Genomic DNA, 24,008 nt, shown 5'->3' on the forward strand with positions numbered 1-24,008 from the left:
AGCCCACCACTTCTGACCTCTTGCCCACTCGGGACAGGTGGACATAGCCGTGGCCTATGCCACCAGGCCCTGAGAGGAGGGCTTTGGCAGCCAAGGTCCACCTGCCCCACTGTGCCCCACTTTAGGAGAGTGCCCCCCAGGGGGCCGGGCGGGCCCACTGATATATGCAAACCGCCCTCTGAGCCCTGCTCCGCCTCTGTTCCTCTGTCCGCAGGCTGGCTCTCCCCCGCCCCCAGCATGTACACTCTGCTGTGGATGTCCCATGGGCCGTGGGTTGGGTGCCCACGGCGGGTGGGGGCGGGCGGCTCAGGGCGCACTCGGCCGGCCCCTGCCCATCCCTTCTGGCGTGGACGCTTTTGTCTTTGTACCTTTGCATCCTTTGTAATGAAACATAATAAAAATCCAATGTTTTCGTCTCTGCCTCCTCCCCTTTTTTCCTGCTCTTCCTCCCCACACCAGGGACAGAACCTGGGCCCAATCAGACAGGCCGGGTTGGGAGCCACACACAGGTACCCCCGCACACACAAAACACACACATGAATATGGACACACAGGCATGAGGGCCTCATCCCCACCCCTAGCCAGCTAGTCAGGGCTAATGTCTGAAAGGGAAAGGACCCCCACCCCCACCCCATCATCCTGGGGCAGTCACTCCACGGTGGAGATGGAAGCCCATGACTTCAAGTGGGTGGGATGCCACAGCAGGCCTGTGTCCTCCCCTGTCAGGGTTGGACACTCCTAGTCGGGCCGTCGGGCCCTAACTAGTCAGGAAGGGAGTCAGCCACAGGCCTGGGTTTGGGGGTCCCTGTCCCAGCACTCCCTCCGAGGCCCCACCCCACCATCTCCCCACAGCTGACACAGCAGCCAGCCACTCCACCGCCCACACTTTATTCTGTCCTCCCTGAGCCCCTCTAGGACAGCCACCCCTTGGAGCCGGGTGTCGAGTTCCCTGCTTATCGCAGCGAGGGCAGCCACGATGGTGGCCATCTTCCAGCAGTGGGTTGCCACCCCCCATCCCTAGGCCTGCAGCAGCCTCTGAGTCTCGTAGTCCTCTGGGATGGTGTCTGCAGAGAAAGGGCAAGCAAGTGAGAAGAGATGAGCTTGGGCAGGGTGAGCACCGCACCCTCCCTGGCAGGATGCGCCCCTCACCGTTGCATCGGTAGCGCAGATTGGCCCAGATGATGTTCTCTTGGGAGAAGCAAAAGACCCCCAGGCGGCCACCCCTCATGGTTGTGTCCAGGACCACGTTGCTGTCGGCCACCAGCTCAGGGCCCTCGTAGAACCGCACCCTGTGAGGAGGACGGGTGGGTGAGTCAGGGCCCTGGGCTAGGCCCTCCCTTCTGAGGCCTTGGCATCTGCCTTGGAAGATGGGTCCCCTCCTATCTCAGAGTGGGGGGCCTTGTGCCTCCCCCGTGCCTGGGCCACATTTAGGGCAGGTGGGGCTGCTGAGCTGAGCCTCAGTTTCTCGGTGTGAGAGGATGGATATAGCACCTGCTAAAGCAGAACACCTGGACTTGCTGGCCGTACCAAGTGGGGACCAAGAACAGAGTGAGTGGGACCCCATCTTCTGTCTGAGGACCTGCTGTGCCCTGGGTCTTAGGAGGTGTGCCATGTCCCCGAGCCAGACACAGTGAATCTAATGGCATGTATCATTCCCATTTTACAGATCAGGGGATTGAGGCCCCCTGAACCTCCAGGAGCCAGGACAGAGCAAGGGACTCCTGGTCCACCAGCAAGGGATGGGGGCCCCACCTGATGTAGCCCACTTGGGGCCGGTGCTGCAGGAACCAGCGGTAGGATGTCTTGTCCTTCCAGCCCACGTTGCGGGGGTCCTTCCACAGCAGCCGCACCTGGGATGCTGTGTCCCCAGTGTGCCAGAGTGCATTCCGCAGCTGCTCCCCGGGGCCTGTGGAGGACTTCACGGCCTGCGGAGCCCAGCGACGGGGGGACAGAGTCAGAGACTGCACTGGCTACTGGAGACCCCCAGAACCGTGCCTGCCGGGACAGGTGGGGAGCTGCAAGTCTTGGCAGTGGGGTGGGGGCTTAGGGTTCCTGGATGGGAGACCAGCAAGAAAGCTTTCTTGAGGGTCACATGGAGATTCATAGGTGGGATACGGGGGCAGGAATGGTCCAGGATCTCATGAGAGGATGTGGGAGTCCATGGACAGGTTTGGAGTCTGAGAGGATTTGGAAGGGTCTGCAAGAGGATTTAGTGACCTACAGAAAGTCTTGGGTGTCCATGGGATAAACTGGGAGCTGGAGGATTTGGGGGATTTACTGCAGGGTTTTGTGATATACTGGCGTCTAGAGGTTCTGCAGGAGGATTTGGAATCTGAGGGCAAGTTTAGGTTCCATGAGTAGGTTTGGGGGCCTAAAGGCAGACTGGGGGACCTGAGGGAGTGTGTGAGTAGCCTGTGGGAATCCAGAGGAGGTCTGGGAGGACTCTGAGATCCATAGAATGATGCTGGGGGGCTGTAAAGGCTTTGGGAGTCCAGCGAAGGACTTGGGGCCTCCTAAGGAAGGACCACAGGGACCTAGAGGTCAGGTAGGGCCACAGAGACCTTAAGCTGAATGCCAGGTTCAGCCACCGCACGGAAGGGATTGGCCTGCCAGTATGTCTGCTCCATCTGCTTCCACATAACCACATAAAAGCTGGAGCTGTCCTGGTAGCCAAAGATGAAGCCTGCGTAGTCGTCATCCGTGACCGTGTTCACGTGGAACGTGCCTTCAAAGTCCACGCCATTGAAGGCCGTGTAACCTGGGCAAAGAGAGGGGAGCGGTGGGCCTCCGGGACGCTAGCCCTGCCCCCACCTAGCCCTACCTCTACCGGAGCTGAGGACCCTGGACCACCCCCACCCCCGACCCTGGATTCCCACTTGCCTCCTAGGCCCGGGTCCCCACTCCCCAAGACCAGCCATGACCACTCCCCTGAGCCTGCCCTAACCACCAAGGACCATGGTCGTTCAGAGTCCAGAGCTGTCCGTCACCTGAGCCCAGTCCCAACCTGGCTCCGCCTTTCCTGAGTTCAGCCCCGCCCCCGCACCGCCCTCCTCTGACCCCGCCCTCTACTCCGCTGGCCGCACCGCCTTGCCCTTCTCGGTGTCTCACCCACAGCCAGGCCAGGGTCGCTGTTCATCGTCTGCACGATCTCCATACCCTGAAGGGGTCAAAGGCAGAAGGGCCTTAGGCTGGCCGCGGGGGCCCTCGGTTCCCCCGCCCCCAGCTTAGGACCCTCTCCCATCGCCTTCTGCCAGGGTCAGGTCCCAACCTGGTTGAGCACCACCCAGTTGGGATCTATCTGCGCGTCGCCCTCGGGATCCAGTACGACGGTCTGGAAGGCCCGGAAGTCGGTGAGGGTGACCTCGGCGTTCTCCGGACACACATCGATCTTGTCCACCACCTTGTCCGCGTCGAAGTCGCCCTGGCACGCGTCGCCCACTCCGTCCCCTGAGAGACCCGGGCGGTGGGGTCAGCGCCAGCCCCGCCCAAGACCTAGCCACGCCCACACATGCCAAGGTCCCCACACCAGCCGCAATCCCACCACAGGCCCCGCCCTCTGCCTTACGGTCTACGTCTTCCTGGTTTGGGTTGGGCACCAGGCGACAGTTGTCCCGACTGTCAGGGACTCCGTCGTTGTCGTCATCCTCGTCACAGGCGTCACCCTGGCCATCGTGGTCTGAGTCCTGCTGGGCACTATTTGGTACTGTAGGGCAGTTGTCCCGTGAGTCCTGGTGCCCATCCCCATCCCTAAAATTGGTGAGTGGGACACAAAGTGAGATTTCCCAGAGTGCTGGGTCAGGGCCGCCCACCGTCGGTCCCGCTCCCACCCCCAGATGGTCTCCTTACTGGTCTTGGTCGCTGTCACAAGCGTCTCCCACAAAGTCGTGGTCTACATCCCTCTGGGGAGGAAGAATGCAGGAGTCCAAAATCAGGGCAGGAAAATTCAGAAGCCTCCCACCCACCCCCAGTTCCAGAGCCAAAGTCATCCTGACCCCACGGAACACCCCACCACCACCATGCTTAGACTAGGGTTCAGTCTCCTTAACTAGTGTGGAGCTCATCTCAGGGATCTGACCCCTCCAGGGTGTGGCCTGTGCTCACCTGGTCTGGGTTGCTTTTCTGGGGACAGTTGTCACAGGCATCCCCTACACCATCACCATCTCTGTCCTTCTGGTCTGAGTTGGGCACCCTTGGGCAGTTGTCCACAGTATTTCGGATCCCTGCGAGAAGCGGGGTGTGTGTGGGGGGGGCCGTACAGCACAGGATCCCAAGATGGGGACGGGGCCAGGCTGACGAGGAAGGCAGATGCAAACCACGCCTCTCCAGTAGATACAACGTTAAATCAAGTGCTCCTGCACAGACCCACGTCTCAGAGACTTAATGACGGACAGCGGGTGAGGGGACAGGCTCTCACAGGGGAAGCTCAGGGGCACCCTCCGCTGGTACTGTGAATGCACCACCCTGAGACACTCAGGGCACCAGGTGTAAAACTGGCATGTCCCTGGCCCTAAACCCCAAGTTCGCGTCTCTGTTCTTCTACTTATTCCTTGCAGCATCTGACAAAGGGCCCACCTCCCCCTCCTCCAAATGTTCCTGCCTTTCACCCTCTGCGTCGTGTCCCGGGTTGCATTTTCTCTGCCCACCAGAGCACAGTCCACCGCCCCTGGACCCCAGGACTCACCCGGCTTCCAAAAGTAGCCGAGCCCCGCCCTCAGGCAAACCCTGCCCGCCCTCGGTGCCAGCCCTTCCCTCTCCCCTCCCCCTGCTGCAGCGCTCACGGTCGCCGTCGATGTCGTCGTCGCAGGCGTCGCCTTTGCCGTCCTGATCTGTGTCTTTTTGGTCGTCGTTCTTCTGGGACCGGCAGTTGTCGCACGCATCACCCCACTTGTCGCCGTCCGCATTGCGCTGGTCTGGGTTCCGCACCAGCTTACAGTTGTCCTGGGGGACAGGACCGGTTAAGGAGGGGGGGATAGGCCTGGAGGGGCAAATGTCACTCCCCTGTCCAGCCCATCTCCGAGGACCCCCCTCCTCCGCAGAGACGCCCCATCCCTCCCGGGCCCCCGTGGCCACATCTTCCGAGGCCGCTTCCCTCACCCAAGACACACTCCCCCCACACACAGCCTTGCGTAGGACCCGACGTTGGCCCCACCTGCTCGTTGAGGACCCCATCCCCATCGGCATCCGGATCGCAGGCGTCTCCAATGCCGTCGCGATCCACGTCCTCTTGCCCTGAGTTGGGCACCGTCACACAGTTGTCCTAGGGGCGGGCACAGCCGGCATGAGGGATGTGGTCGGGGAATCCCGCCCACCACCGTCCATTTCACTCCTTTCAGACCCCGCCCACCTTACGGCACTGGGGTTCTGAGCAGCGAAGCTTCTCGTCTGGGAAGCCGTCCAAATCGGTGTCTCGGCCGCAGAGGAGCCCGTTGCCCGCCCAGCCAACGACGCACTGCGGGTGGAATAATGAGTAGGTGCCCTGGCGTGATGGCCACCCCGCCTCACCCCTGCATACCCATGCCACGCCCCTCCCTGCCCGCCCCCCGCACTCACCACGCACGATCGCGAGCCATCGCGTTCCAGAATGCAGTCGGCTTTCTCGTGGCACGGGCTGGGCGTGCCGTCGGGGCAGAAGCGTTCTGAGCGCCGCTTGCAGCCAGATGTCTGGTCGCCCACGAAGCCAGGCTGGCAAGGGCCGCACTGGAAGGAGCCCTGGGCCCGGACGGCGGGCAGTGAGCTTGGGCTGCCTGCCACTTCGCACCCACCCCCAGTGTCTCGATCCTATCCCACTCCTCCCGGGCCTTACCCGGGTGTTGACGCACACGGAGTTGGGGACACAGTTATGCTGCCCGGTCTCACACTCGTTAATGTCCGTGCAAACCTGGATGGCAGGGAGCGCAGAGGTCACGGCCCACACGCACAAAACCCAGACCTCCCTTCCAGTTCATGTCTCCTCTGCATCCTACGTCTCCCCTTCATTCCTCCCCCAACCTCAACCATCCTGATGAGGACCCTTCCCCCATCAGTCCCCCAGGCCCCGGTCCCCCACCCCTTCCCGATGAAGGGAAGCAAGAAAATGGCCACAAGATTGCAGGACCAGTTTATTAAACAAAATGAATCCCCCATTCCCTCCTGGAGCCCACCCCTCCATGGCCCTCACCTGCTTGTTGGCCTTGGCAAAGGCCAGACCCACGCCCTCGTGAGCCGGGCCGCTGTACCCCGGCGGGCAAGCCTCGCAGCGGAAGCCCGGGCTCGTGTTGATGCAGCGGACGCGGGGGAAGCAGGGATGGGCGTTGCACTGGGGGAGGAAGAACCACGGAGGGTCAGAGGATGCAGGAGGTGGGCCCCCTCGAGAGCGGAGCCTCAGGATCTTTTGGGCTTAAGCTTAGAAAATTCAGGGACCATCAGCCAGCACTTGGTGACGGGGGTGCCCTGTGGGGCAGAGGCCATCGTCCCAGGGGTCAGACACGACTTTGCCTTGATGGGGCCAGGGGAGCGACCTGGCAGGGAGAGGGGAGTGCCTGGAGGGGGCTGTTCCCGGGAGCCGATGAGCTGGGTGTTGAAGGGTGGGGGAAGGAATTTCGAGGGCGGGCGTCCCCAGCAGAAGGGGGAAGTGGTCGTCGGGGCGTGCGTGCCCGGCGGTGGAAGCGTCGTCCCGGCGGGGGCCTCGCGGTGGTGCAAGGGCCGTTGGGGCTTGTGAGCCCCGGAGGTGAGGGGGGTCGTTGGGGCGGACCACTCTCGGGGGTAGGAGAGTGCTCGGGGCGGGCGTCACTGGCCACAGAGGGGTTTGGCGGGACCGGCGTCACTGGTGGTGAGGGAACTGGTCGGTGTGAGGGCCCCCTGCCGGCAAGGTCGTCTGGACGTGCGCCCCCAGAGGTGAAGGGGTCCTCTGGGTGAGAACCCTCAGCTGGGGAGGAGATTGCTGGGGAGGTGGGTAGTTGCGGAGGCAGGCGTTAGGGGGATCGTCCGGGCGGTGGGGGGGGGAGCGAGCGCACCTCGTTGACGTCCACGCAGTGCGAGCCATTGCCAGTGAATCCCGCGGGACAAGGTCCACAGCGCGCGCCGCTTGAGGTCTGAGTGCAGACCACGCCGGGGTAGCAGAAGCCGGGCGCGCACTGGGATAGAGGCCGCACGCTCAGACCCGGTGTGTGCGCGGGCTGCATCCCTGCAGGACGGGGCAGGTCAGGGCCACGCCCCGGGGCGGAGTCTATGTGACCACGCCCCGTCCTGGGGGCGTGGCGAGATCCCAAGCCCTCTGCGACCCCGCCCCGGACCACGCTCCCTGCCCGCCAGGTTTTCTCAGTCACTGTATCTCCGCGCCCGTCCGTTTTCGGCTTCTCCCTCAGCGTCTCTGCATCTCCCTGCATCTCTCGCACGGCCTCTGCTTCTTTTCGTGTGTCCCTTCCCATAATCTCTGTCTCCCCTCCTTGTTCGCCTCTCTCCATCCCTCGTCCAGTCTCTCCATCTCTGTCTCTTCCTGTCTCTTTTCCTCCCGGTCTTTCCTTCGCTGTCTCTGCCTTTGTCTCCCCATCTCTTCTCCATCTCCCGCCTGCCACGTCTCTGCCGCCCCAGCGGCGCTCACCGCACGCATCACACTCCATCACTGTGTTTTTCAGAAACGTGATCTCCTTGACCTGCGGTGCAGGGGGATGGAGTGTAGTCAGCGGGGCCCCATCCTTCTCTTCCTCCCTTGGGTCTCCCCTCCCCCTCCCCCAGACTCCCTTTCCACAGGCCCACTCACTACCCTCGGATCCTCCCTCTCCCCTGCATCCCCCCGCCCCCGCTCCGTACTCCCTATCCTCCCCGCTCCTCCCCTCTTTCCCAGGGACTTCCTTTAACCTCTCATGAACCCCTGTCTTCTCCCGGGGAAACTTCTACCCCTGGGACTCCCCTTTCCCCCCTTTCTACAACTTCCTCCCCGATCTTGGTACCCAGAACCCTCTCCCTCTCCACCGGGACCTGCTTCTCCTATCATCCTCCCCACCCTCCTCTTTCAAGCCTCTCTCCCCTCCTCCGCGCTCCCTGTGTCCCCACCCTGGCCCGCACCTGCTGCCGCAACAGCTCCCGCACGTCCTGCAACGCCGCGTTGGTCTCCTGAAGTTCCCGAAGCATCTGCGGGCCCAGATCTCCACCTGCGCCGACAGGAGGCGCTGATGGGGCATGGGGGTTTGGGGACCCCCCACCAGCAATCCTCACCGCAACGCGTCAGGGACCCGGGACGCCCTCATTCCTTGAAGTCCGCTCTTCTGCCTGCTTTCTCCGTCCTGCACGTCCCGATGAACAGTCCCCGAGCCCCTAGGAGCCGCGACCCCAGGCCTCCTGGGTCCTCCGGTATGGTTGGGGGTCGAGGCCACGCGTGGGGGAGGGGGCGGCTTACCTAGTGGTATCTGGCGCTGACCCGACGCGCCGAGGGCGGCCAGGGAGAGAAGGAGAACGCAGGCGGCGGCAGGAACCATGGCGGTGGCGGGGAGCTGGACTGCAGCTCGCTCTCTGCTGCCCACGAGGCCCGCGGGGCCTATTTATCCCGGCGGCGCAACCGGCTCCCGGGACGGCCCACCCGCGGCCCTGCCCAGCGTCCAGCCGCAAGGTAAACAGATGGCGCTAGTCTCAGCGTTCAAGGCCCCGCCCGGTGTTACTGAACCTGGACATGACAGGGAAACTGAGTCACGGGGGAAACTGAATGTAGAGATCAGTGGCGCGGGTCGTCAGGTGGGACCACCCTCCAGCCTTCTTTCACTTATTTACTGAGTGCCTGCTGTATGCTAAGATTGGGACATTGCTGAGTACCAGGCGATTCCTATGGCTGCTCCCCTCAGCTCACACTTGGGGAAACAGAGCCAAGAGAGGCTAAAGACTAGGGCCTGCACCCCCGACTCTGCTTTAAGTCAGGCTGACTGGCCCTCCACTCCTTCCTCACTTGCTTCAAAATGCGGCCAATGACGTCTCTCTGTGCTTCAGTTTCCTCCCCTGTAGGATGGAGGTAATAAGTTTCATTGTTGATGATTATCATTATAACAGGAAAATGGGGGGGGGTCAAGTGAGAGTGGGGACTCTTAGGTTCCCTGCCCAGGTCTAGAGAGTTGCAAGTGGGTTCCCGATCAGCTTTATGGTCTTCTCTGTCTGTGGTTCTCTGGCTGGTGAGTACTGGGAGACAGCCTGGCGGTGAGCCCACTCTGTTTCCCAATCTGTGTAATGGGCTGTGTGCAGGTCCATCCTCAGCAGGGGAGTGCACAAATTCAAGGGCTCCAGCTGGAGGAGGTCTGTGGAGGGGTGGCCAGGGCTTCTGTTTGTGGAGACTTTGCCATACCTTCCGAGCTCCGCTCCAGCTGCTGTGGGAACAGCCTGTAATAAAAATAAGAATTACTGCTAATCAGGAAAATCGTCCCTCCCAGCTCCTGAGCTACAAAACACTTCGACTTTCTGGATTAACCCTCTCCACCCCACCCTCCAACTGCTCGAAGCCTCTATTGTATAGATCAGGAAACAGAGGCCGGGAAGGGGAAGCGGCTAGCCTAAGGCCCCTGCAAGGGGCAAGGATGAAGTAGGGTCATATCCAGATCAGTTCTTCTGGAAGGCTTCAGAGAAGTCACTGAGGGCTTCCCGGAGGTGGAAAGGAAACCCGAAGGAAAAGAAGGACTCAGATCAACAGAGGGAAGGTGAGGACAGCTCCATCAGAGGAAGCACCTATGGCTTGGAGGTAAAGAAATTTCAGACACATTTATTTCTTCCACAAACACACACTGAGCACCTACTATGTGTCATGTCCTAGGCTGGACTCTTGACACAGATTGAACAAGACAGATAGGGCCCCTCCCTCTGGGGGAGCCCAGGTTGGTAGGGAGGCAGCTGCATTATCCCCCAAAGAGGGTGGAGCTGTGATGGGAATACACAGGCAGCAGTGGGAGCTCAGATGAGGTGCCTGACTGTAGCCTGGGGTGGGGTGGGGTGGGGGGGATCTGGGTAGGCTTTTCAGAGGAGGAGGGAACATGAAACCAGGAGCAGGAAGGTGAGGAGGACATGGCCAGGCAAAAAAAATTAAATAAATAAAAATTTAAAAAATGGTGGTAGGCATTCAGGTAGAGGAACAGAATATGCAAAGGCCCTGTGACAGAAATGAGCATGGTCCATTAGAAGGAACGATCTTAGGGTGGAAAGATGTTGGGGCTCAGGAGATGCAGTACCAGTGGTGTGGAGCTGGGGCTGTCTTCTAGAGCAATAGGGAGCCACAGAGGGTAAGTAGGAGGGGATGGGTCTGGCAAGGAGACTGAGTGGGAGCAGTCAGCCCCAACCTGGGCATTTCTAGTGAAGCCTGTGCCCTGACAGTGCCCACCTTGCCTGCTGCCTGTGGCTGGGCCATGAGCTCACCTCCTGTTTTCCTTGGCGTCCAGCACACCTGGGGGCCGCTCCCGGCTAGCACTGGAATTCTTGGGAAAACCACAAACTCCAGCAGGGCCTGTGGGCTTGCGTGTGCCTCATGCAGCTGAAACAAGGGTGCATGGAAGCCAGCCTCTGCCACAGGCTGGACACGAGGCTGGGACTTGGATGCACGTGGCCTTGTACAAGGCCAGGCCATGGGGAGATGCAGGGAAGTGCATTCCAAGCAGGGGGAATGGCAAAGACAGAATTCCTGAGGATGTCCCAGTTTGCAGATCAGACAACAGAGGCCCAGACGAGAAGTCTGGTTTCAGGATCCTGCCTCCTGGATCTCACTGACCTTCCAGCCAGTGACTTCTCTCAAGCATACCACACTGCTCTCACATTACAGAATAAGTGTCCTCCCCGGTCTTTGCAGATACTGTTCCCCATCACCCCGAACACCTTCTTCCATCCTTCAAGTCCAGGATCCGATGCCTCCTCTTCCATGAAGCCCTCCATGCTCATCCTGGGCCAGGCTCAGGGGCTGGTGCCTGTATGACAGCCTTCTGGGACCCCTGGCAGAATATTCTTGGCAGAAAAGGTTGGGATGGCCTGACTCAGGGAACTGGGATTGTTTGTTTGGTTCTGTCTCTCACAGCCTGGGGATCCCTCGGTGCAGAGAGAGGAGGCTGGTGAACTGTGAGGTTACCTACTGGGATTAGCAGATCACTTCTTATTCCTTATCATTGCTGGGACATCATTATTATTACTAATAGTAATACCTGCCCCCACTGTACTTTACAACGGACTTGGGGGCCACATGGTCTAGGTTCAAATGTTGGCGGGGCATAGTCTTGCTGTGTGACTTCGGGCAAGTTGCATGACCTCTCTGTGCCTCAGTTGCCTCACTTGTAAAATGGGGGTTGAGAGACCATGGTGGAGAGAATTGAAGGAGCTAACCTGTACTGGATGTCTGGCTCCTGTGTTAGCCTTGTTTTGCCATATGGAACGTATATACTGTGTCACTTATACCTCCGATTGTCCTTATTCACATTTTCCTTAGAGAGGAGACAAGACAGCTCAAGGTCACACAGCAGGAATTAGAACTGGGGAAGGCGGGACGCCTAAGGCCTTCACACTCCCCCTCATTGCCATTGGCCCCAGAATCCAGACAGAAGAAATGCTGGCCCAAGCCCCTCATTAGCTGTGAAGATTCTGCTGCCCAGGACTGCCTGGCCTGAGCCTTTGGCTGGCCGCCCCAGCCAGCTCCCCTTCCCATCACGCCAGACCCAGTGGTTCTGGGACCCCGGCCAGGCTGGGGCAGAGGGGCTGGTGCCTGTGTGATGATGGGGCCCCGGGGCCCTTCCTGGCAGGGGTTTGCCGGGCCAGGAGACATGTGGGCGCCCCCAGCTTAGCCAGCCGCCTCTCCTCGTGAATCCAGAGGGAAAGTATGTCGGGAAGGCAGCTGCCCTGCCCTGGGCGGGCCCGGCCACAGGCCCCGGGTCTGGGGAATTCATCAGGGCCATGAGGGAGGCCACTTGGCCATGGCTGCATCCGAAGCTGAGATCCCGACCCAGCCTGCCTCAAACGGCCCCACTGGACCCATCTTTCAGAAGGACCAAGTAGCTGAGGGTATGGGAGCAGGTGCCAGGGTGCTACCCAGATACTGGAGTCAGGCACACCCACCGTGACTTACACTGTGAACTTCAGGAAGACCCTCCCACACTCCCATTTTCCATCTGCCCCAACCCTGTCCCAGTCCGCTCCTAGGTAGGTGCTGATAAAGAAAGAAGATAACAATAAATATAGTGGCTACAATTTTATTGGGCAAGTGCCAAGTGTTCAAAACCTTGCCGTACCGCATGTGTGGCTTTCCCCTTTCTGCTCCCCCAACCCCCGCCCCAGGAGGCAGGAACCCCTTATCATGGCGGGGGGAGCAGGGCACAAGGATGAAGGTCTTGTTTTCCAACATGGGGGCCCTGGGTCACGTAGCCCAGCTCTGCTGTGGGGCTGGAGGCAGGTTGCTTAACTTCTCTGTGCCTTGGTTTCTTCTTTTTTCTTTTTTGGGGGGAGGAGCAGAGGCACCTTCAAAAGTTTATTATCATGGAAATTTCTAATTCCCAACATTTGTGAGTTGTACTGAAGAGTCCTGCCAGGGAGAAAGTACTGGAATTGACCCAGTCCTATGTGACATTCAGCAGGAACTGATTTGGGAGAAAAAAGTTAGAATTTTCCAGAGATTACTGTGGCAGGGCGAATGAGCACCCTGGTTCTCTCTCCTTGCCTCTCACACTGAAGGAGAGTTTTTTGGGGTAATAGGAAAACCAGCCTGTGTCTGTGTTACAGGGGGACAGACAGTCTATGGGGCTAACTACACAAGTTTTGTTCTCTCTCTGTTAAACAAAGTGAAACACAGAAATGGCTAAAGTTTGGGGCACATTAACAGATGAAATGGGGACAAGAGCCCCCACATCATAGGGGTGTCAGGAGAATGGAATAAGTTAGTCCATGAGAAGTGCGCTGAGCACTTTTCCATGGGGGCACTCATGAACATCCCCACTCTACAGATGGGAAAACTGAGGCTTGGAGAGGCAGGTTCAGCCTGTTGCCTCGGTTTTGGCACTGGACGCTCAGAGAAGGAAGTCACCCATTCCCCTCCCCACGAGGGCCATAGGGAGAGGGTCTCCCATCCAGACTTCTGCAGCTGTCCGGAGGATGGGTGGGTGGGCAGCAGAGAGCACAGGAACCAGGGCCCCAACCCTGATTCCTCATCTTCCCTCCTCCTGCCCCTCTCCAGTCCCCATCCCAGCTCATTAACAGGAGGCCCTTGTTCAGGCCAGGGATGGATGGCGCGGGAGGCCGAGGGCGGGGTGTGTTTACCCACCGGCGGCCTGGCAGGCAGAGGCCCAGACCAGGGCATGGGCCAGTTAGGGGAGGGAGGGTACTGGGCAGGGAGGAACCGCAGCCCCAATGTAGGAGGACTGGCATACAATGGGTGCCAAAGAAACAATTATTGATCAGTGGGATGAAATCAGACCATTTCATCCACCATACAGACCCCTTGCCTTGTGGCCCACAGGAAGGAGGTGGTCTTGGCTTCTCAGCCCCGAGGTGGGTGGTCTCAAAGGTGGGCAGGTGCACGCGGTGGCATGGAGTGCTTGTCACTCAGAAGGAGGAGCGGGCTGGTCTGTAGGAAACGAAGCCCAGGGGTCAGGGAGGCCACTGTGGGGGGAAATTGGTGCCAAGACCAGCGAAGGTGAATGGGTTCTGGCTGATGAGCAGCCCAGGCAGAGGGCATGACAAAGGCAAGAGCCCAGAAGTGGGAGGTGTCTGATACACTGGGGGGTTCACTGAGAAGGCAGGTGTGGCTGGAGCAGAGAGGTGAGGGAGCACTGGAGCAGGGAGGAGGGCCGGAACCCAGAGCGGGGTGTGGTGATAGGAGCCCTGTGCAGGGACAGAGCCATGAGCCGTGTTTGGGCTCCGCAGGTGAGTAGATGGATGGCTGGCTGGCTGGGTGGACAGATGGGAAGGATGATGAGTGGATGGGTGACTGGATGGGTAGGTGGATGATGGATGTTTGTATTGCTGGATGGTTTTGGATGGTTTGGGGATGAATGGCTAGATGGATGGGTCACGGATGGATGGATGGGTGGATGGATGGATAAATGATGGATAGGCAGACAGATGGGATGGCTGGGTAGGTGGATGGATGGACAGTGGGGTGGTTGGGCAGATGAATGGATGAGTGAGTGGATAGGTGGGTGGGTGGGTGGCTGGCTGGTTGGTTGGACCCCCTGGGAGCCTCTCTGGCGAGGTGGGAACCCCATTCAGAGATCACTATACGGAGTCAATGAGAAAATGAAATTGAGGCACACGGTGGTTGTTTTTTGCCCATTCTCTGTCCCCTTTGCCCTGCCTGAGACAAAGGGAGGTGAATAGTTAGGCCCTCACTGCAGCTTCACTGGCTGCCTCTCTGGGCCTCTTACCTTTCAGCTCCTCCCCATCTCAGGACCTTTGCACAGGCTGCCCTCTGCCTGGAGCACTCTTCCTCCTCCTCTTTACCAGGCTGACCCCTACTTACCCTAACTTAAACTTTACTCCCTCAGGCCAGACCAGGCTTTCTGGCCCGTGTGTCCATATTCTTTCACCACAGAGCGAGACTGAGGTGTTTAATGAAACTGTTCAGGAATGGCCAAACCACAGCAGCTGTCAGGGGAGTCTGAGAGGGAGCTATGAGATGAGGACAAGTCCACGGGGTCCTCTGGAAAAGGGGTGATGTCACTGTTGCTGTTGGTCCACGAGTTGCTGGGGGGGGGGGTCCCTCAACACCCAGCCCATGAGGCTTCCTGACTCTATTTCCCACTGGTGTGAATGACTTACTCTTTTCTAGAGTCATGAAGTTCCACGGAATCCAAGAGTCATGAGCCCACAGAACAAAGAGACACAGAACTTAGGAATGACAAAGTCATAGTGTCATGGGTCAATGGGGCCAGAGGACCACAGGACGCTAAAGCCACAGGACTGTGGAATCCTAGAGCCAAGAGACCATGGTCTTACAGAGCCGCAGACCTGGGGTGATGCAGCTGTCAGGCAGTAGGGGCCCAGAGCTGTAGGATGGTGGAAGCCACAGGGCCCCAGGGAGGCTGGAGACAAGGCCCCCGGGGCATCCCACATCTGAGGTGCCACAGGAGGGAGTCTCCGAGTTGAGTCCAGCAGAACTGCCTTCTTGGCCATACCCTCACCTGCCAGCTGCCCAGGGAGGCTCCCGGAGGCTGCGGGAGCTATGAGGCTGTTACCACCCCCACCTCTGGAGCAGCCACAGGAGAGAAAGACCATGCCATGTGCCGACTCCTGGAGCCCGCCAGCCGCCAAACACTCAGTGAGTCTCTGTGCCAGGGCCAAGTGAGGCTCTCCAGGTGCCTGGAAACAGTGCCAGCCTCCGGCTGGGTGCGCCAGGATGCTGAGTGCTCAGCAGCAAGTGGAAAGAGAATCAACGAGTTACTTCTACATCCATATCCTTTCAGAAGCCAATAGCAACAAGGCATGGAGGGGAGGATGTATCCTGGCTGCATCCCCCTCGGGGGAGGGGGCAGTAAACTGGTAAGCTGCTCCTCCCCCCAGCACCCAGCTCTGCCCACACCAGCAGTCCTAGCCCAGACACATCCGGGTCTTAATGAGCTCTCCTGAGACAGCAACTGCTCACCCAGCAGACCCCACATCTGACACCCAGAACAACCAGTTTGTTTTGGAGAGGGGAAACTGAGGCCCAGAAGGGAAGACAGCTGGCCCAGAATCACAGAGGGCCAGAGCCAAGACGGGAACCCAAACTGATCATATGCTAAGTGTGATCTCATCAGCACCCAGCCGGACTGCTTCTCAGGGCCCTGGCCACCTTCCTCCTGAGGCCCTAGCAGTTTGCTTGAAGGTGGCACAGCACGGAAAGTGGGAACAGGGGCCATGGCAATTTCTTCCCTTTGCAGAGCTCAGAACACCTTGCTCACAGGCCTGTGATGAGCAATGAAACACCATCCTAGTGAGGGCATACCGGGACCTGGTGTTGCTAGCATAGCGGGACCTTGCCCCCCCCCCCATCTTACAGATGGGAAAGCAGAGGGCCAAGGAGTGAGGTTTGGACCCTCCTGAGGGCCCCAGCACCTTCAGTGAGGCTGACACAATGGGGACATGGGCAAGAACAAACTTCAGCTGAATTTCAGAAATGCCAAGTTATAGGGAGAGAAAGCCCATTTCTTGCTGCCTTACCCTAATTGCAGGACTGCCTTCAGGCATGGCTGGATCCAGATCCTCAAATGAAGCCTCCAGGATATGTGTCTCTCCATCAGCTGTCTTCTTCTTCCTTTATTTTTTAATTTTGTTAAAACTACTTTTAAAAAAAAGATTTTTAAAAAATTTATTCATTTCACACACACACACACGGAACAAGCAGGGAGAGCAGCAGAGGGAGAAGGAGAAGCAGACTCCCCACTGATCAGTGAGCCTGATGTGGGGCTCAATCCAACGACCCCAGGATCATGACCCGAGCTGAAGGCAGATGCCTAACCAACTGAGCCACCCAGTGCCCCATTCTTCTTCCTAAAAACCAAAAAACAAAAACAAAAAAACCCCAAAATAAAACACACACACACAAAAAAAACCCTTGTGATAAAATACCCATGACATAAATTTATCATTTCAACAATTATAAAGTGTACAATTCGGTTTTTAGTGCATTTGTGATGCCCTGCAGGAATCCCTTCTGTCTCAGAACATGTTCCTCTTTTCCAAAAAGGAAACCTGGTCCCCATTCGCAGGCACTCCCCATCCCCTCCTCCACCCCCTGGCAATCACTAATCTGTTTTCTGTCTCTATGGATTTCCCTGTTCTAAATGTTTCATATAAACAGAGTCGTACATGTGTCCTTTTGCGTCTGGCTTCTCTCACGGAGCGTGTCCTCAAGGTTCATTCCCGTTGCCGCTTGGATAGGAGTTCCGTTCTTTTTCATGCCTAACTAGCATTTTACTGGACATACGGACCACATTTCGCGTATTCATTCAACAACCTGGGTTGTTCCCACCCTTTTGCGATTGTGCGTAATGAATGCTGTGAACGCGTCGGCGCCAATTTGTCGTTTGAAGACCTGTCTTCAGGTCTCTGGAGTATGTAACTGGCGCGAGAGATCCCTGAATCCTCTAACTGGATTGTCTGACTTTCTGAGGAACAGCCACCCTGTTTTCCACGGTGGCCACGCCACAGACACTCCCTCCAGCACTTCCGGAGGGTTCCGGCTTCTCCGCCACCCGGCCAACACTCGTTTTGGCTTGTGATGACGGCCATCCTAGTGGGTGTGAGGTGGAATCTGATTTTCATCACCCCGCTCAGCTCTCTTCCAGCCTCTCCGGGTGCCTATTTCTCCAAGCCAAGGTCTAAAGGAAACTGAGCACCTTTCCCCTGATAGGCCCAGCCGAGATCTCGGGGCTGGCTCTCATTGGTTCAGCTCAGGTCCCACGCCCCTCCCAGGACCAGTCACCGTGCTCTGGCCCGAGCCAGCCTCTCTGGGTGGGGCGGGTGGGGCCTGTGGTGGTAGTGAGCCCCTCCTGGATGTCACTCTGAGTAGGCAAATGGTAGAGACTGGATTCCCCCACCCCTCACTCTTGGGCTCCAATGGGCTTTCTGGATCACAGGCTCTTACTTCCGACCTGCTTTCATGGGGGTGATTCTGGCAGCGTGCCAAGCCCCCATCCTCCCCTCGGTCTCCAAACACTAAGAGAGGCCCTTCTTGCTGCCCTCTGCCCTTGGGAAGCGTGGTGATCCCGGCTCTGACCCAGGCTTTCCTGGAAGGGTGCCACTGGGGGCGGCTGCAGGCCCAGCCAAAGCCCTTCCCTACTCTGGTGGCCTCTTGACCTCTCCTGGGTACCAGGCAACCTTGAACATCACAGGAAACAGGCTTTGCCCAGAACGGCTGCTACCGCCGCCTGTTATTTCCAAATGGCTGGCGGGTAGTGGAGGAGCCCACAGGAGGGGCCTCCTCACCCCATCGCCAGTTCCAAGGTAGCACAAGTGATGTTCAGCTCCATTGCTCCCAGCCCTGCTTCAAGCCCCAAAGGGCTGAAGCGGGCACAAACGGCAGAATTGAAGGGAATCTGTAAGATCAGGGTGGTGACGGTGACCCAGATGGTGGTGGGGGAAGGGAGGCAGGGAATAAACAGAAGCCCAGAGAGGGTAAGACATTTGCTCAGGCCACACAGTAAACAAGGGGGGGGGGATCTGATTCCAAACTCTAACCTTTTTCCCCCTTTAAAAAAAAAAAATCAGCTTTTTTTGTAGTAAAAAACACATAACATAAAATTTACCAACTTAATCGTTTTTAAATGGCATCAAGTTCACATTGTTGTGCAGTCATTTCCAGAACTCTTTTCTATTTTTTTTAAGATTTTATTTATTTATTTGAGAGAGAGAGAGTGAGAGAGAGCATGAGAGAGGAGAAGGTCAGAGGGAGAAGCAGACTTCCCGTGGCTCTGGGAGCCCAATGTGAGACTCCATCCTAGAAACCCAGGATCACGACCCGAGCCAAAGGCAGTGGCTTAACCAACTGAGCCACCCAGGCACCCATTTTTCTTTCTTTCTTTCTTTTTCTTTTTTTAAAGATTTTATTTACTTATTTGACACAGAGAGAGAGAGATCACAAGTAGGCAGAGAGGCAGGTAGAGGGAGAAGCAGGCTCCCAGCCGAGCAGAGAGCCCGACGCGGGGCTCGATCTCAGGACCCCGAGACCTGAGCCGAAGGCAGAGGCTCAACCCACCAAGCCACCCAGGCGGCCCCCTTTTTCTTTTTTTTTTTTTTTAAGATTTTATTTATTTATGTGACAGACAGAGATCACAAGTAGGCAGAGAGGCAGGCAGAGAGAGAGAGGAGGAAGCAGGCTCCCCGCTGAGCAGAAAGTCCGATGCGGGGCTCAATCCCAGAACCCTGAGATCATGACCTGAGCCAAAGGCAGAGGCTTTAACCCACTGAGACACCCAGGTGCCCCCCCTCTTTTTCTTTTTTTTAAAAAAGATTTTACTTATTTATTTGAGAGAGAGCACACGTGGAGGGAGGGGCAGGACCCTGGGATCATAACCTGAGCCAAAGGCAGACACTTAACTGAAGACCCAGAAGACCCGATTTTATCTTATTTTTTTAAAGACTTTATTTATTTATTTGACAGACAGAGCTTGCAAGTAGGCAGAGAGGCAAGCAGAGAGAGAGGAAGGAGGAAGCAGGCTCCCTGCCAAGCAGAGAGCCCAATACGGGGCTTAATCCCAGGACCCTGGGATCATGACCTGAGCCGAAGGCAGAGGCTTTAACCCACTGAGCCACCCAGGCACCCCAGAAGACCCGATTTTAAACAGCCAACTTGCCCCTGTGGCCTGGAGGATTTGGGACCACCGGTGCTCCAAGCTGGGTCATTAAACGGTTCTGTAAGAAGCAGCTTACACAGGATAATGATGACTCTCAGAGATAACTATTTCTCTCCCCATCACAGAGATGGAAAAACCAAGGCTCGGGGATGGGACAGCCCTTGTCCAGCGAATCCTGCCTCTCATCACACCTGCCTGGGAGGCTGTGAGGGCCAAGCCAGCCTTGGCATGTCTGACATTCTAGTCCTCGGCACCTGGGGGGTGGGGTGGTAGGTAGTGGGTGGGGAGCTTGGGGCCCAGTATGTGCTTCAGGAGAACTTGAGCGTGATGTGATTCTAGAGCAATGCCCCATTGTCCAGATGGGAAACTGAGTCACCCAGGTAGAGAGAGACTGGGATCCAGTCTTATGCCCTCTTGACCCCTGTCTCTGCTCTTGAATGGGGGCCCCTGGGCAAGTCTCAGGCCTGTGGGCTGGCGGGGGTCCCGGGACCTGTTTTTCCATCCGGCGCTGGGGTTGATGCTGGGAGGGGCCAGGTCTCAGGGCTGGTGATTATTTTTTTAACCTTTGTTGCAGCCAGAGACTCAAAGCCGAAGCCGTCCTGCCCCCCACACCCGGCCGGGCGGTGGCCAGCGAGGCCACACGGAGTCCTGACCCACTGGACTCCTGGCCGCTGGGCCTCCTCAAACCGCACGGTCACAGGACCGCGTCCAACTCCACATCTGGACTTTTTGATTTGGTCCCGGTTTCCAGCTGGAACAAAAGGACCTGGGTGGGCCCTGCCTCTTGCACGAAAGTTGGGCGTCAAGGGCTTGGCCCATGCCCCCTGCCTGCCTCTCCCTGGTGGACCCCATCCAGCCCCGGCCACCAAAGGCCACTCTTTGCCTACAAAACCCATGGCTCCATCTGGAGACTGGCCATCTCAGCCCAGGCACATGGGTCCAACCAGACACCACAAGCACACGGCCAAGGTGGGGCCGTTGGTCCCTGACATCATCTCTCCAAGTCTTCCTGTCTCAGGCAATGACCCCACCATTCACTCAGCGCCCGGCCTGAGACCTGGGTGGTGTCTGAGACTCCTCCCTGGCCCCCTCCGTCCAGTACATCAATAGCTCTTGTCCTCTCAGCTTCCAAAATATCCAAATTCAACCACTTCTCTCTTGCCCGCCAGCTCTGGTCTCTGCCCTCCCGACTCCTGCCTGGACGCGGGCCCCAGCCTCCTCCCCACGGCAGCCACAGGGGATGTCTCAAAATCATAAATCAGATTATGTTCCCCTCCCTCTCACACCCTTCATGGCTCCCCATTTCTCTCGGAATAAAACCCACTTTCTCTCTGTGGCTTACAGAGCCCCATGTGATCTGGCCTCAGCCCATCCCTCTGGCTTGTCTCCTCCTCCCTTGCTCTCTTGGCTGCAGCTGTGCCAGCCTCCTCCATGTCCCTCCAGCACCCAAGCCCTTTCCTGCCCCAGGGCCCCACGAGTCATCCCTTCTGTCTGGAATGCTCATCCTCCACATCAACAGGATATCCTCCTATCCTCCTTCAAGTCTCAGCTGAAATGTTAGCCCCCCAGGGGGCCTCTCCCAACCCCTGAGCAGAAATACCTCCCACTTTCTTCCGATACTCTCCAACCTTTGGAATTATCATCTTCTTGTGTTCATCCAAATACAAACTATGTTTGCATACCATGGTGCCTGGCATGTAATAGGTGGGGTTGTGTCTTCTTGGGGATAAAGGGACATACCAGTCCCAATGACAACGTTTGAGAAACATCTATCTTTCCAAGGCTCCCTGACCTCCCCAGCCAACACCCTGGGATTTAAAACCAAGAACCGCTAGGGGGTGCCTGGGTGGCTCAGTGGCTCAGGGTCTCAGACCCTGTCTTCAGCTCGGGTCATGATCTCAGGGTCCTGGGATAGAGCCCCACATCTGGCTCTCTGCTCGACAGAGAGCCTGCTTCCCCCTTTCTCTCTGCCTGCTTGTGATCTCTGTCTGTCAAATAAATAAATAAAATCTTAAAAAAAAGGAGGAGCACCTGGGTGGCTCAGTGGGTTAAAGCCCCTGCCTTTTGCTCAGGTCATGATCCCAGAGTCCTGGGATCAAGCCCCGCATCAAGCTCTCTGCTCAGCGGGGAGCCTGCTTCCTCCTCTCTCTGCCTGCCTCTCTGTCTACTTGTGATCTCTGTCTGTCAAATTAAAAAAAAAAAAAAATCTTTAAAAAAAGAAAGAAAGAAAGAGAACATTATCCTTTAAAAATAAATAAATAAATAAATAAATAAATAAATAAATAAATAAATAAAACCAAGAACTGCTCTCAGTACATGCCAGGATGGTTGCAGCTGTGATGGGGGGTGCACAGGCAGCCATGGGGGGCTGGGAAAAGGGACCTCTAAGTTCCAGCTGAAGGAGAGATAAGAATAAGCCAGGTCAGAGGCCACAGAGGGTGCTTGGGGTAGCAGGCCCCAGATGAGCAAAGGCCTGCAGAGAACAAGGCAGCGTTCTCAGAACTGGGTTTGGTGGTGCCCGCCCCACATGGGGTGAGGGGAGACAGGTGACAGAGCTGGATGGGATGACAGCACCTGGGATGACAGTGTCTGGATTCCATCCCAGGGAAATGGGGAGCCATAGGAGGTCAGGGGGCAGAAGGCCGAGAAGACCTGTACCCCCCTGACCTGTGCCAGGCCCTGTGTCTCTCCCCAGACCTCAGCACCCTGTGGGTTCAACATGCTCATGCTCGCTGAGACCGTCTCCAGGCAGCTTTATACTAACACTTGTGGAGAACCGTCTCCAGCCGGTGAGGCCACCCGCCATCCCCGCCACCACAAAGCTCAGGGAGGTCTGTCAGTCCGCAGGATCCTTCCAGACCCAGATGACGCCCTGACAGCTGCCCGGCCCTCCCCGGCTCCCTCACCCTCCCCTCAAGACAGTTGGGTCCCCCCAAAGCTGTGGGTCTGGCCAGCATCTCCCAGCCCTCAGTGGTTGCTGAAGACCTCTCTCCTTATTCCCCTGGAATTTTCCTTACAGGCCCTGCCAACGCCTCCAGGAACATATTAAAGGAAAATGTTTCCAGTCCAAGCAGGGCTGTTTTATGGCTCTCGGGACCAGGAGTCTGACCGCAGAGTGGAAAGGCCTCGTCATGCTGCTCTTCCTTCTACAGAGGGGCTTGGACCCCACCCACCCTCTTCTGCCCTCCTTGGAGGTCTGGGCTCTGCAGAGAGTCTTTACCTGAGCAAAATCCCCTTCACTCCTGTCCTCCAGACCGGGGAGAAGTCCCCAGAGTCTTGGGCTAAAGCCAGGGGCTAATGAATTTTCCATTGTGTGTTCACTCAACAAACACCTGCTATTCTCCCAACTGTGCACCCATCCCTGTCGGGCGCTGGGGACCCAGTGGGGACAAGAGGGGACCTGTCCTGCCAGAGCTCTTGATTGTCCTAAGACAGTGCCGTGGAGAGTTCTATATGTCAACGTGGCTGAGCCCTAACGCCTGGTCAACTATTAAACACCAGCCCAGGTGTTGCCGTGGAGATCTTTTTGTAGACGTGATTAACATCCACGCCATTGGACCCTCAGTAATTGGGGGGGCCTCCTCCAGTCAGCTGAAAGGCCTTGAGAGCAAAACTGAGGTTTTCCTCAGGAGGAACAAGGTCCAGCTCGTCCAAGATAAAGCCAGACCCTCGCTGATGTCGGGACAGACTTGAGTCAGTAATGGACTATTGCATTAGGCAAAGGGCCCAGGTAGGGGGGTGAACTCCACCTCAGTTGGGCGTTTTACAGGGAGAATGGGGGAATGGGGAGGTGGGTAAGGGGGACTTCGGAGTCAGGGAACGTGAACCAAAAAAACTGGAAGGAGGGAGGTCTTGGTCCTTGTGAATCCCATCTGGGTTCGCTAACAGGTGCTTCTTAAAGTTTGGCCCCCGAGGCTGGGAAACAGGGCCCTCAAACGGGCAGTTCTTTGAGCAGCTTTGAGCTTTCTCAGGCAGGTACTCTAAGAGGGGCTAGGGCCATCCTAGGGATGTGGCCTTGAGCCTTGAGACACCATGTTAATTTCTGTCCGAGTCTTTAGAGGCCAAGGTTCAGGCCTAGCCAAAAAGTGGGTTCAGAGGAGCCGGGCTTGAGTTTGGTTCTGGAAAGTCTCTGCCAGCCTGTGATGACGGCACCAGCTCCTGCCTGGGTCTCCGGGCTACCTGCCGGTCCTATGAATTTCAGACTGGTCAGCCCCCGAGACTGCATAAGCCAGCTCCTTGCACTAAGTCTCTTGATATACGCGAATCCTGGTGGTTCCCTCTCTGGGAGAACCTGGTTGCTATGCAGGCAAGGTGGTCAAGCCCCCACTGAGTCATGGGGATGGTGAACAGTGTTAACAAATGTCTCTCCAGATGAGATGGACAGGCGGCCCCTGAAGGTGTCTCTTTTTTTTTTTTTTTCCCAAAGATTTTATTTATTTATTTGACAGAGAGAGATCACAAGTAGGCAGAGAGGCAGGCAGAGAGGGAAGCAGGCTCCCCACTGAGCAGAGAGCCCGATGCGGGGCTCGATCCCAGGACCCTGAGATCATGACCTGAGCCGAAGGCAGAGGCTTTAACCCAGTGAGCCACCCAGGCGCCCCCTGAAGGTGTCTCTTAATTGACATCCGGAACCTGAGAAAGGAAGAAGAGAGGAGTAGGGCGTTGAAGCCAGGTGCCCCGATAAAGAGCCTGGTTCTCAGGCCTGAGCCAGACAAAAGAGGTGGTCATGACATCCCCAGGTCCTTCCCCACGATGACCTGT

At 57.4% G+C, this 24,008-nt stretch overlaps 1 protein-coding gene across 1 annotated transcript; it reads right to left on the reverse strand.

Moving 5' to 3' along the window:
* Positions 1 to 872: 872 nt before the first annotated feature.
* On the reverse strand, positions 873 to 8,473 carry COMP (cartilage oligomeric matrix protein). The gene is made up of 19 exons (XM_032867728.1): positions 8,375 to 8,473; positions 8,044 to 8,129; positions 7,580 to 7,631; positions 6,993 to 7,162; positions 6,158 to 6,295; positions 5,804 to 5,878; positions 5,551 to 5,709; positions 5,345 to 5,449; positions 5,150 to 5,257; positions 4,779 to 4,938; positions 4,102 to 4,220; positions 3,847 to 3,899; positions 3,566 to 3,747; positions 3,269 to 3,447; positions 3,109 to 3,157; positions 2,562 to 2,758; positions 1,753 to 1,925; positions 1,150 to 1,289; positions 873 to 1,064 (listed from the first exon to the last, which is right to left on the reverse strand). The coding sequence occupies exons 1-19, from the start codon at positions 8,451 to 8,453 to the stop codon at positions 1,018 to 1,020; spliced, it is 2,271 nt and encodes a 756-aa protein (XP_032723619.1). The 5' UTR covers positions 8,454 to 8,473; the 3' UTR covers positions 873 to 1,017.
* Positions 8,474 to 24,008: the final 15,535 nt, after the last annotated feature.

Source organism: Lontra canadensis, unplaced genomic scaffold, assembly GCF_010015895.1.
Source record: "Lontra canadensis isolate GAN:19392208 unplaced genomic scaffold, GSC_riverotter_1.0 scaffold35, whole genome shotgun sequence".
Classification (NCBI taxonomy): Eukaryota; Metazoa; Chordata; class Mammalia; order Carnivora; family Mustelidae; genus Lontra; species Lontra canadensis.

Excerpts from the sequence above, each read along its gene's own strand:
- COMP (XM_032867728.1), bottom strand. The coding sequence starts at position 8,453 with ATGGTTCCTGCCGCCGCCTGCGTTCTCCTTCTCTCCCTGGCCGCCCTC. Across the intron at positions 7,632-8,043 it reads GGGAGCTGTTGCGGCAGCAG|GTCAAGGAGATCACGTTTCT; the intron begins GTGCGGGCCAGG and ends CCTGCACCGCAG. Across the intron at positions 3,448-3,565 it reads AAACCAGGAAGACGTAGACC|GGGACGGAGTGGGCGACGCG; the intron begins GTAAGGCAGAGG and ends CGGGTCTCTCAG.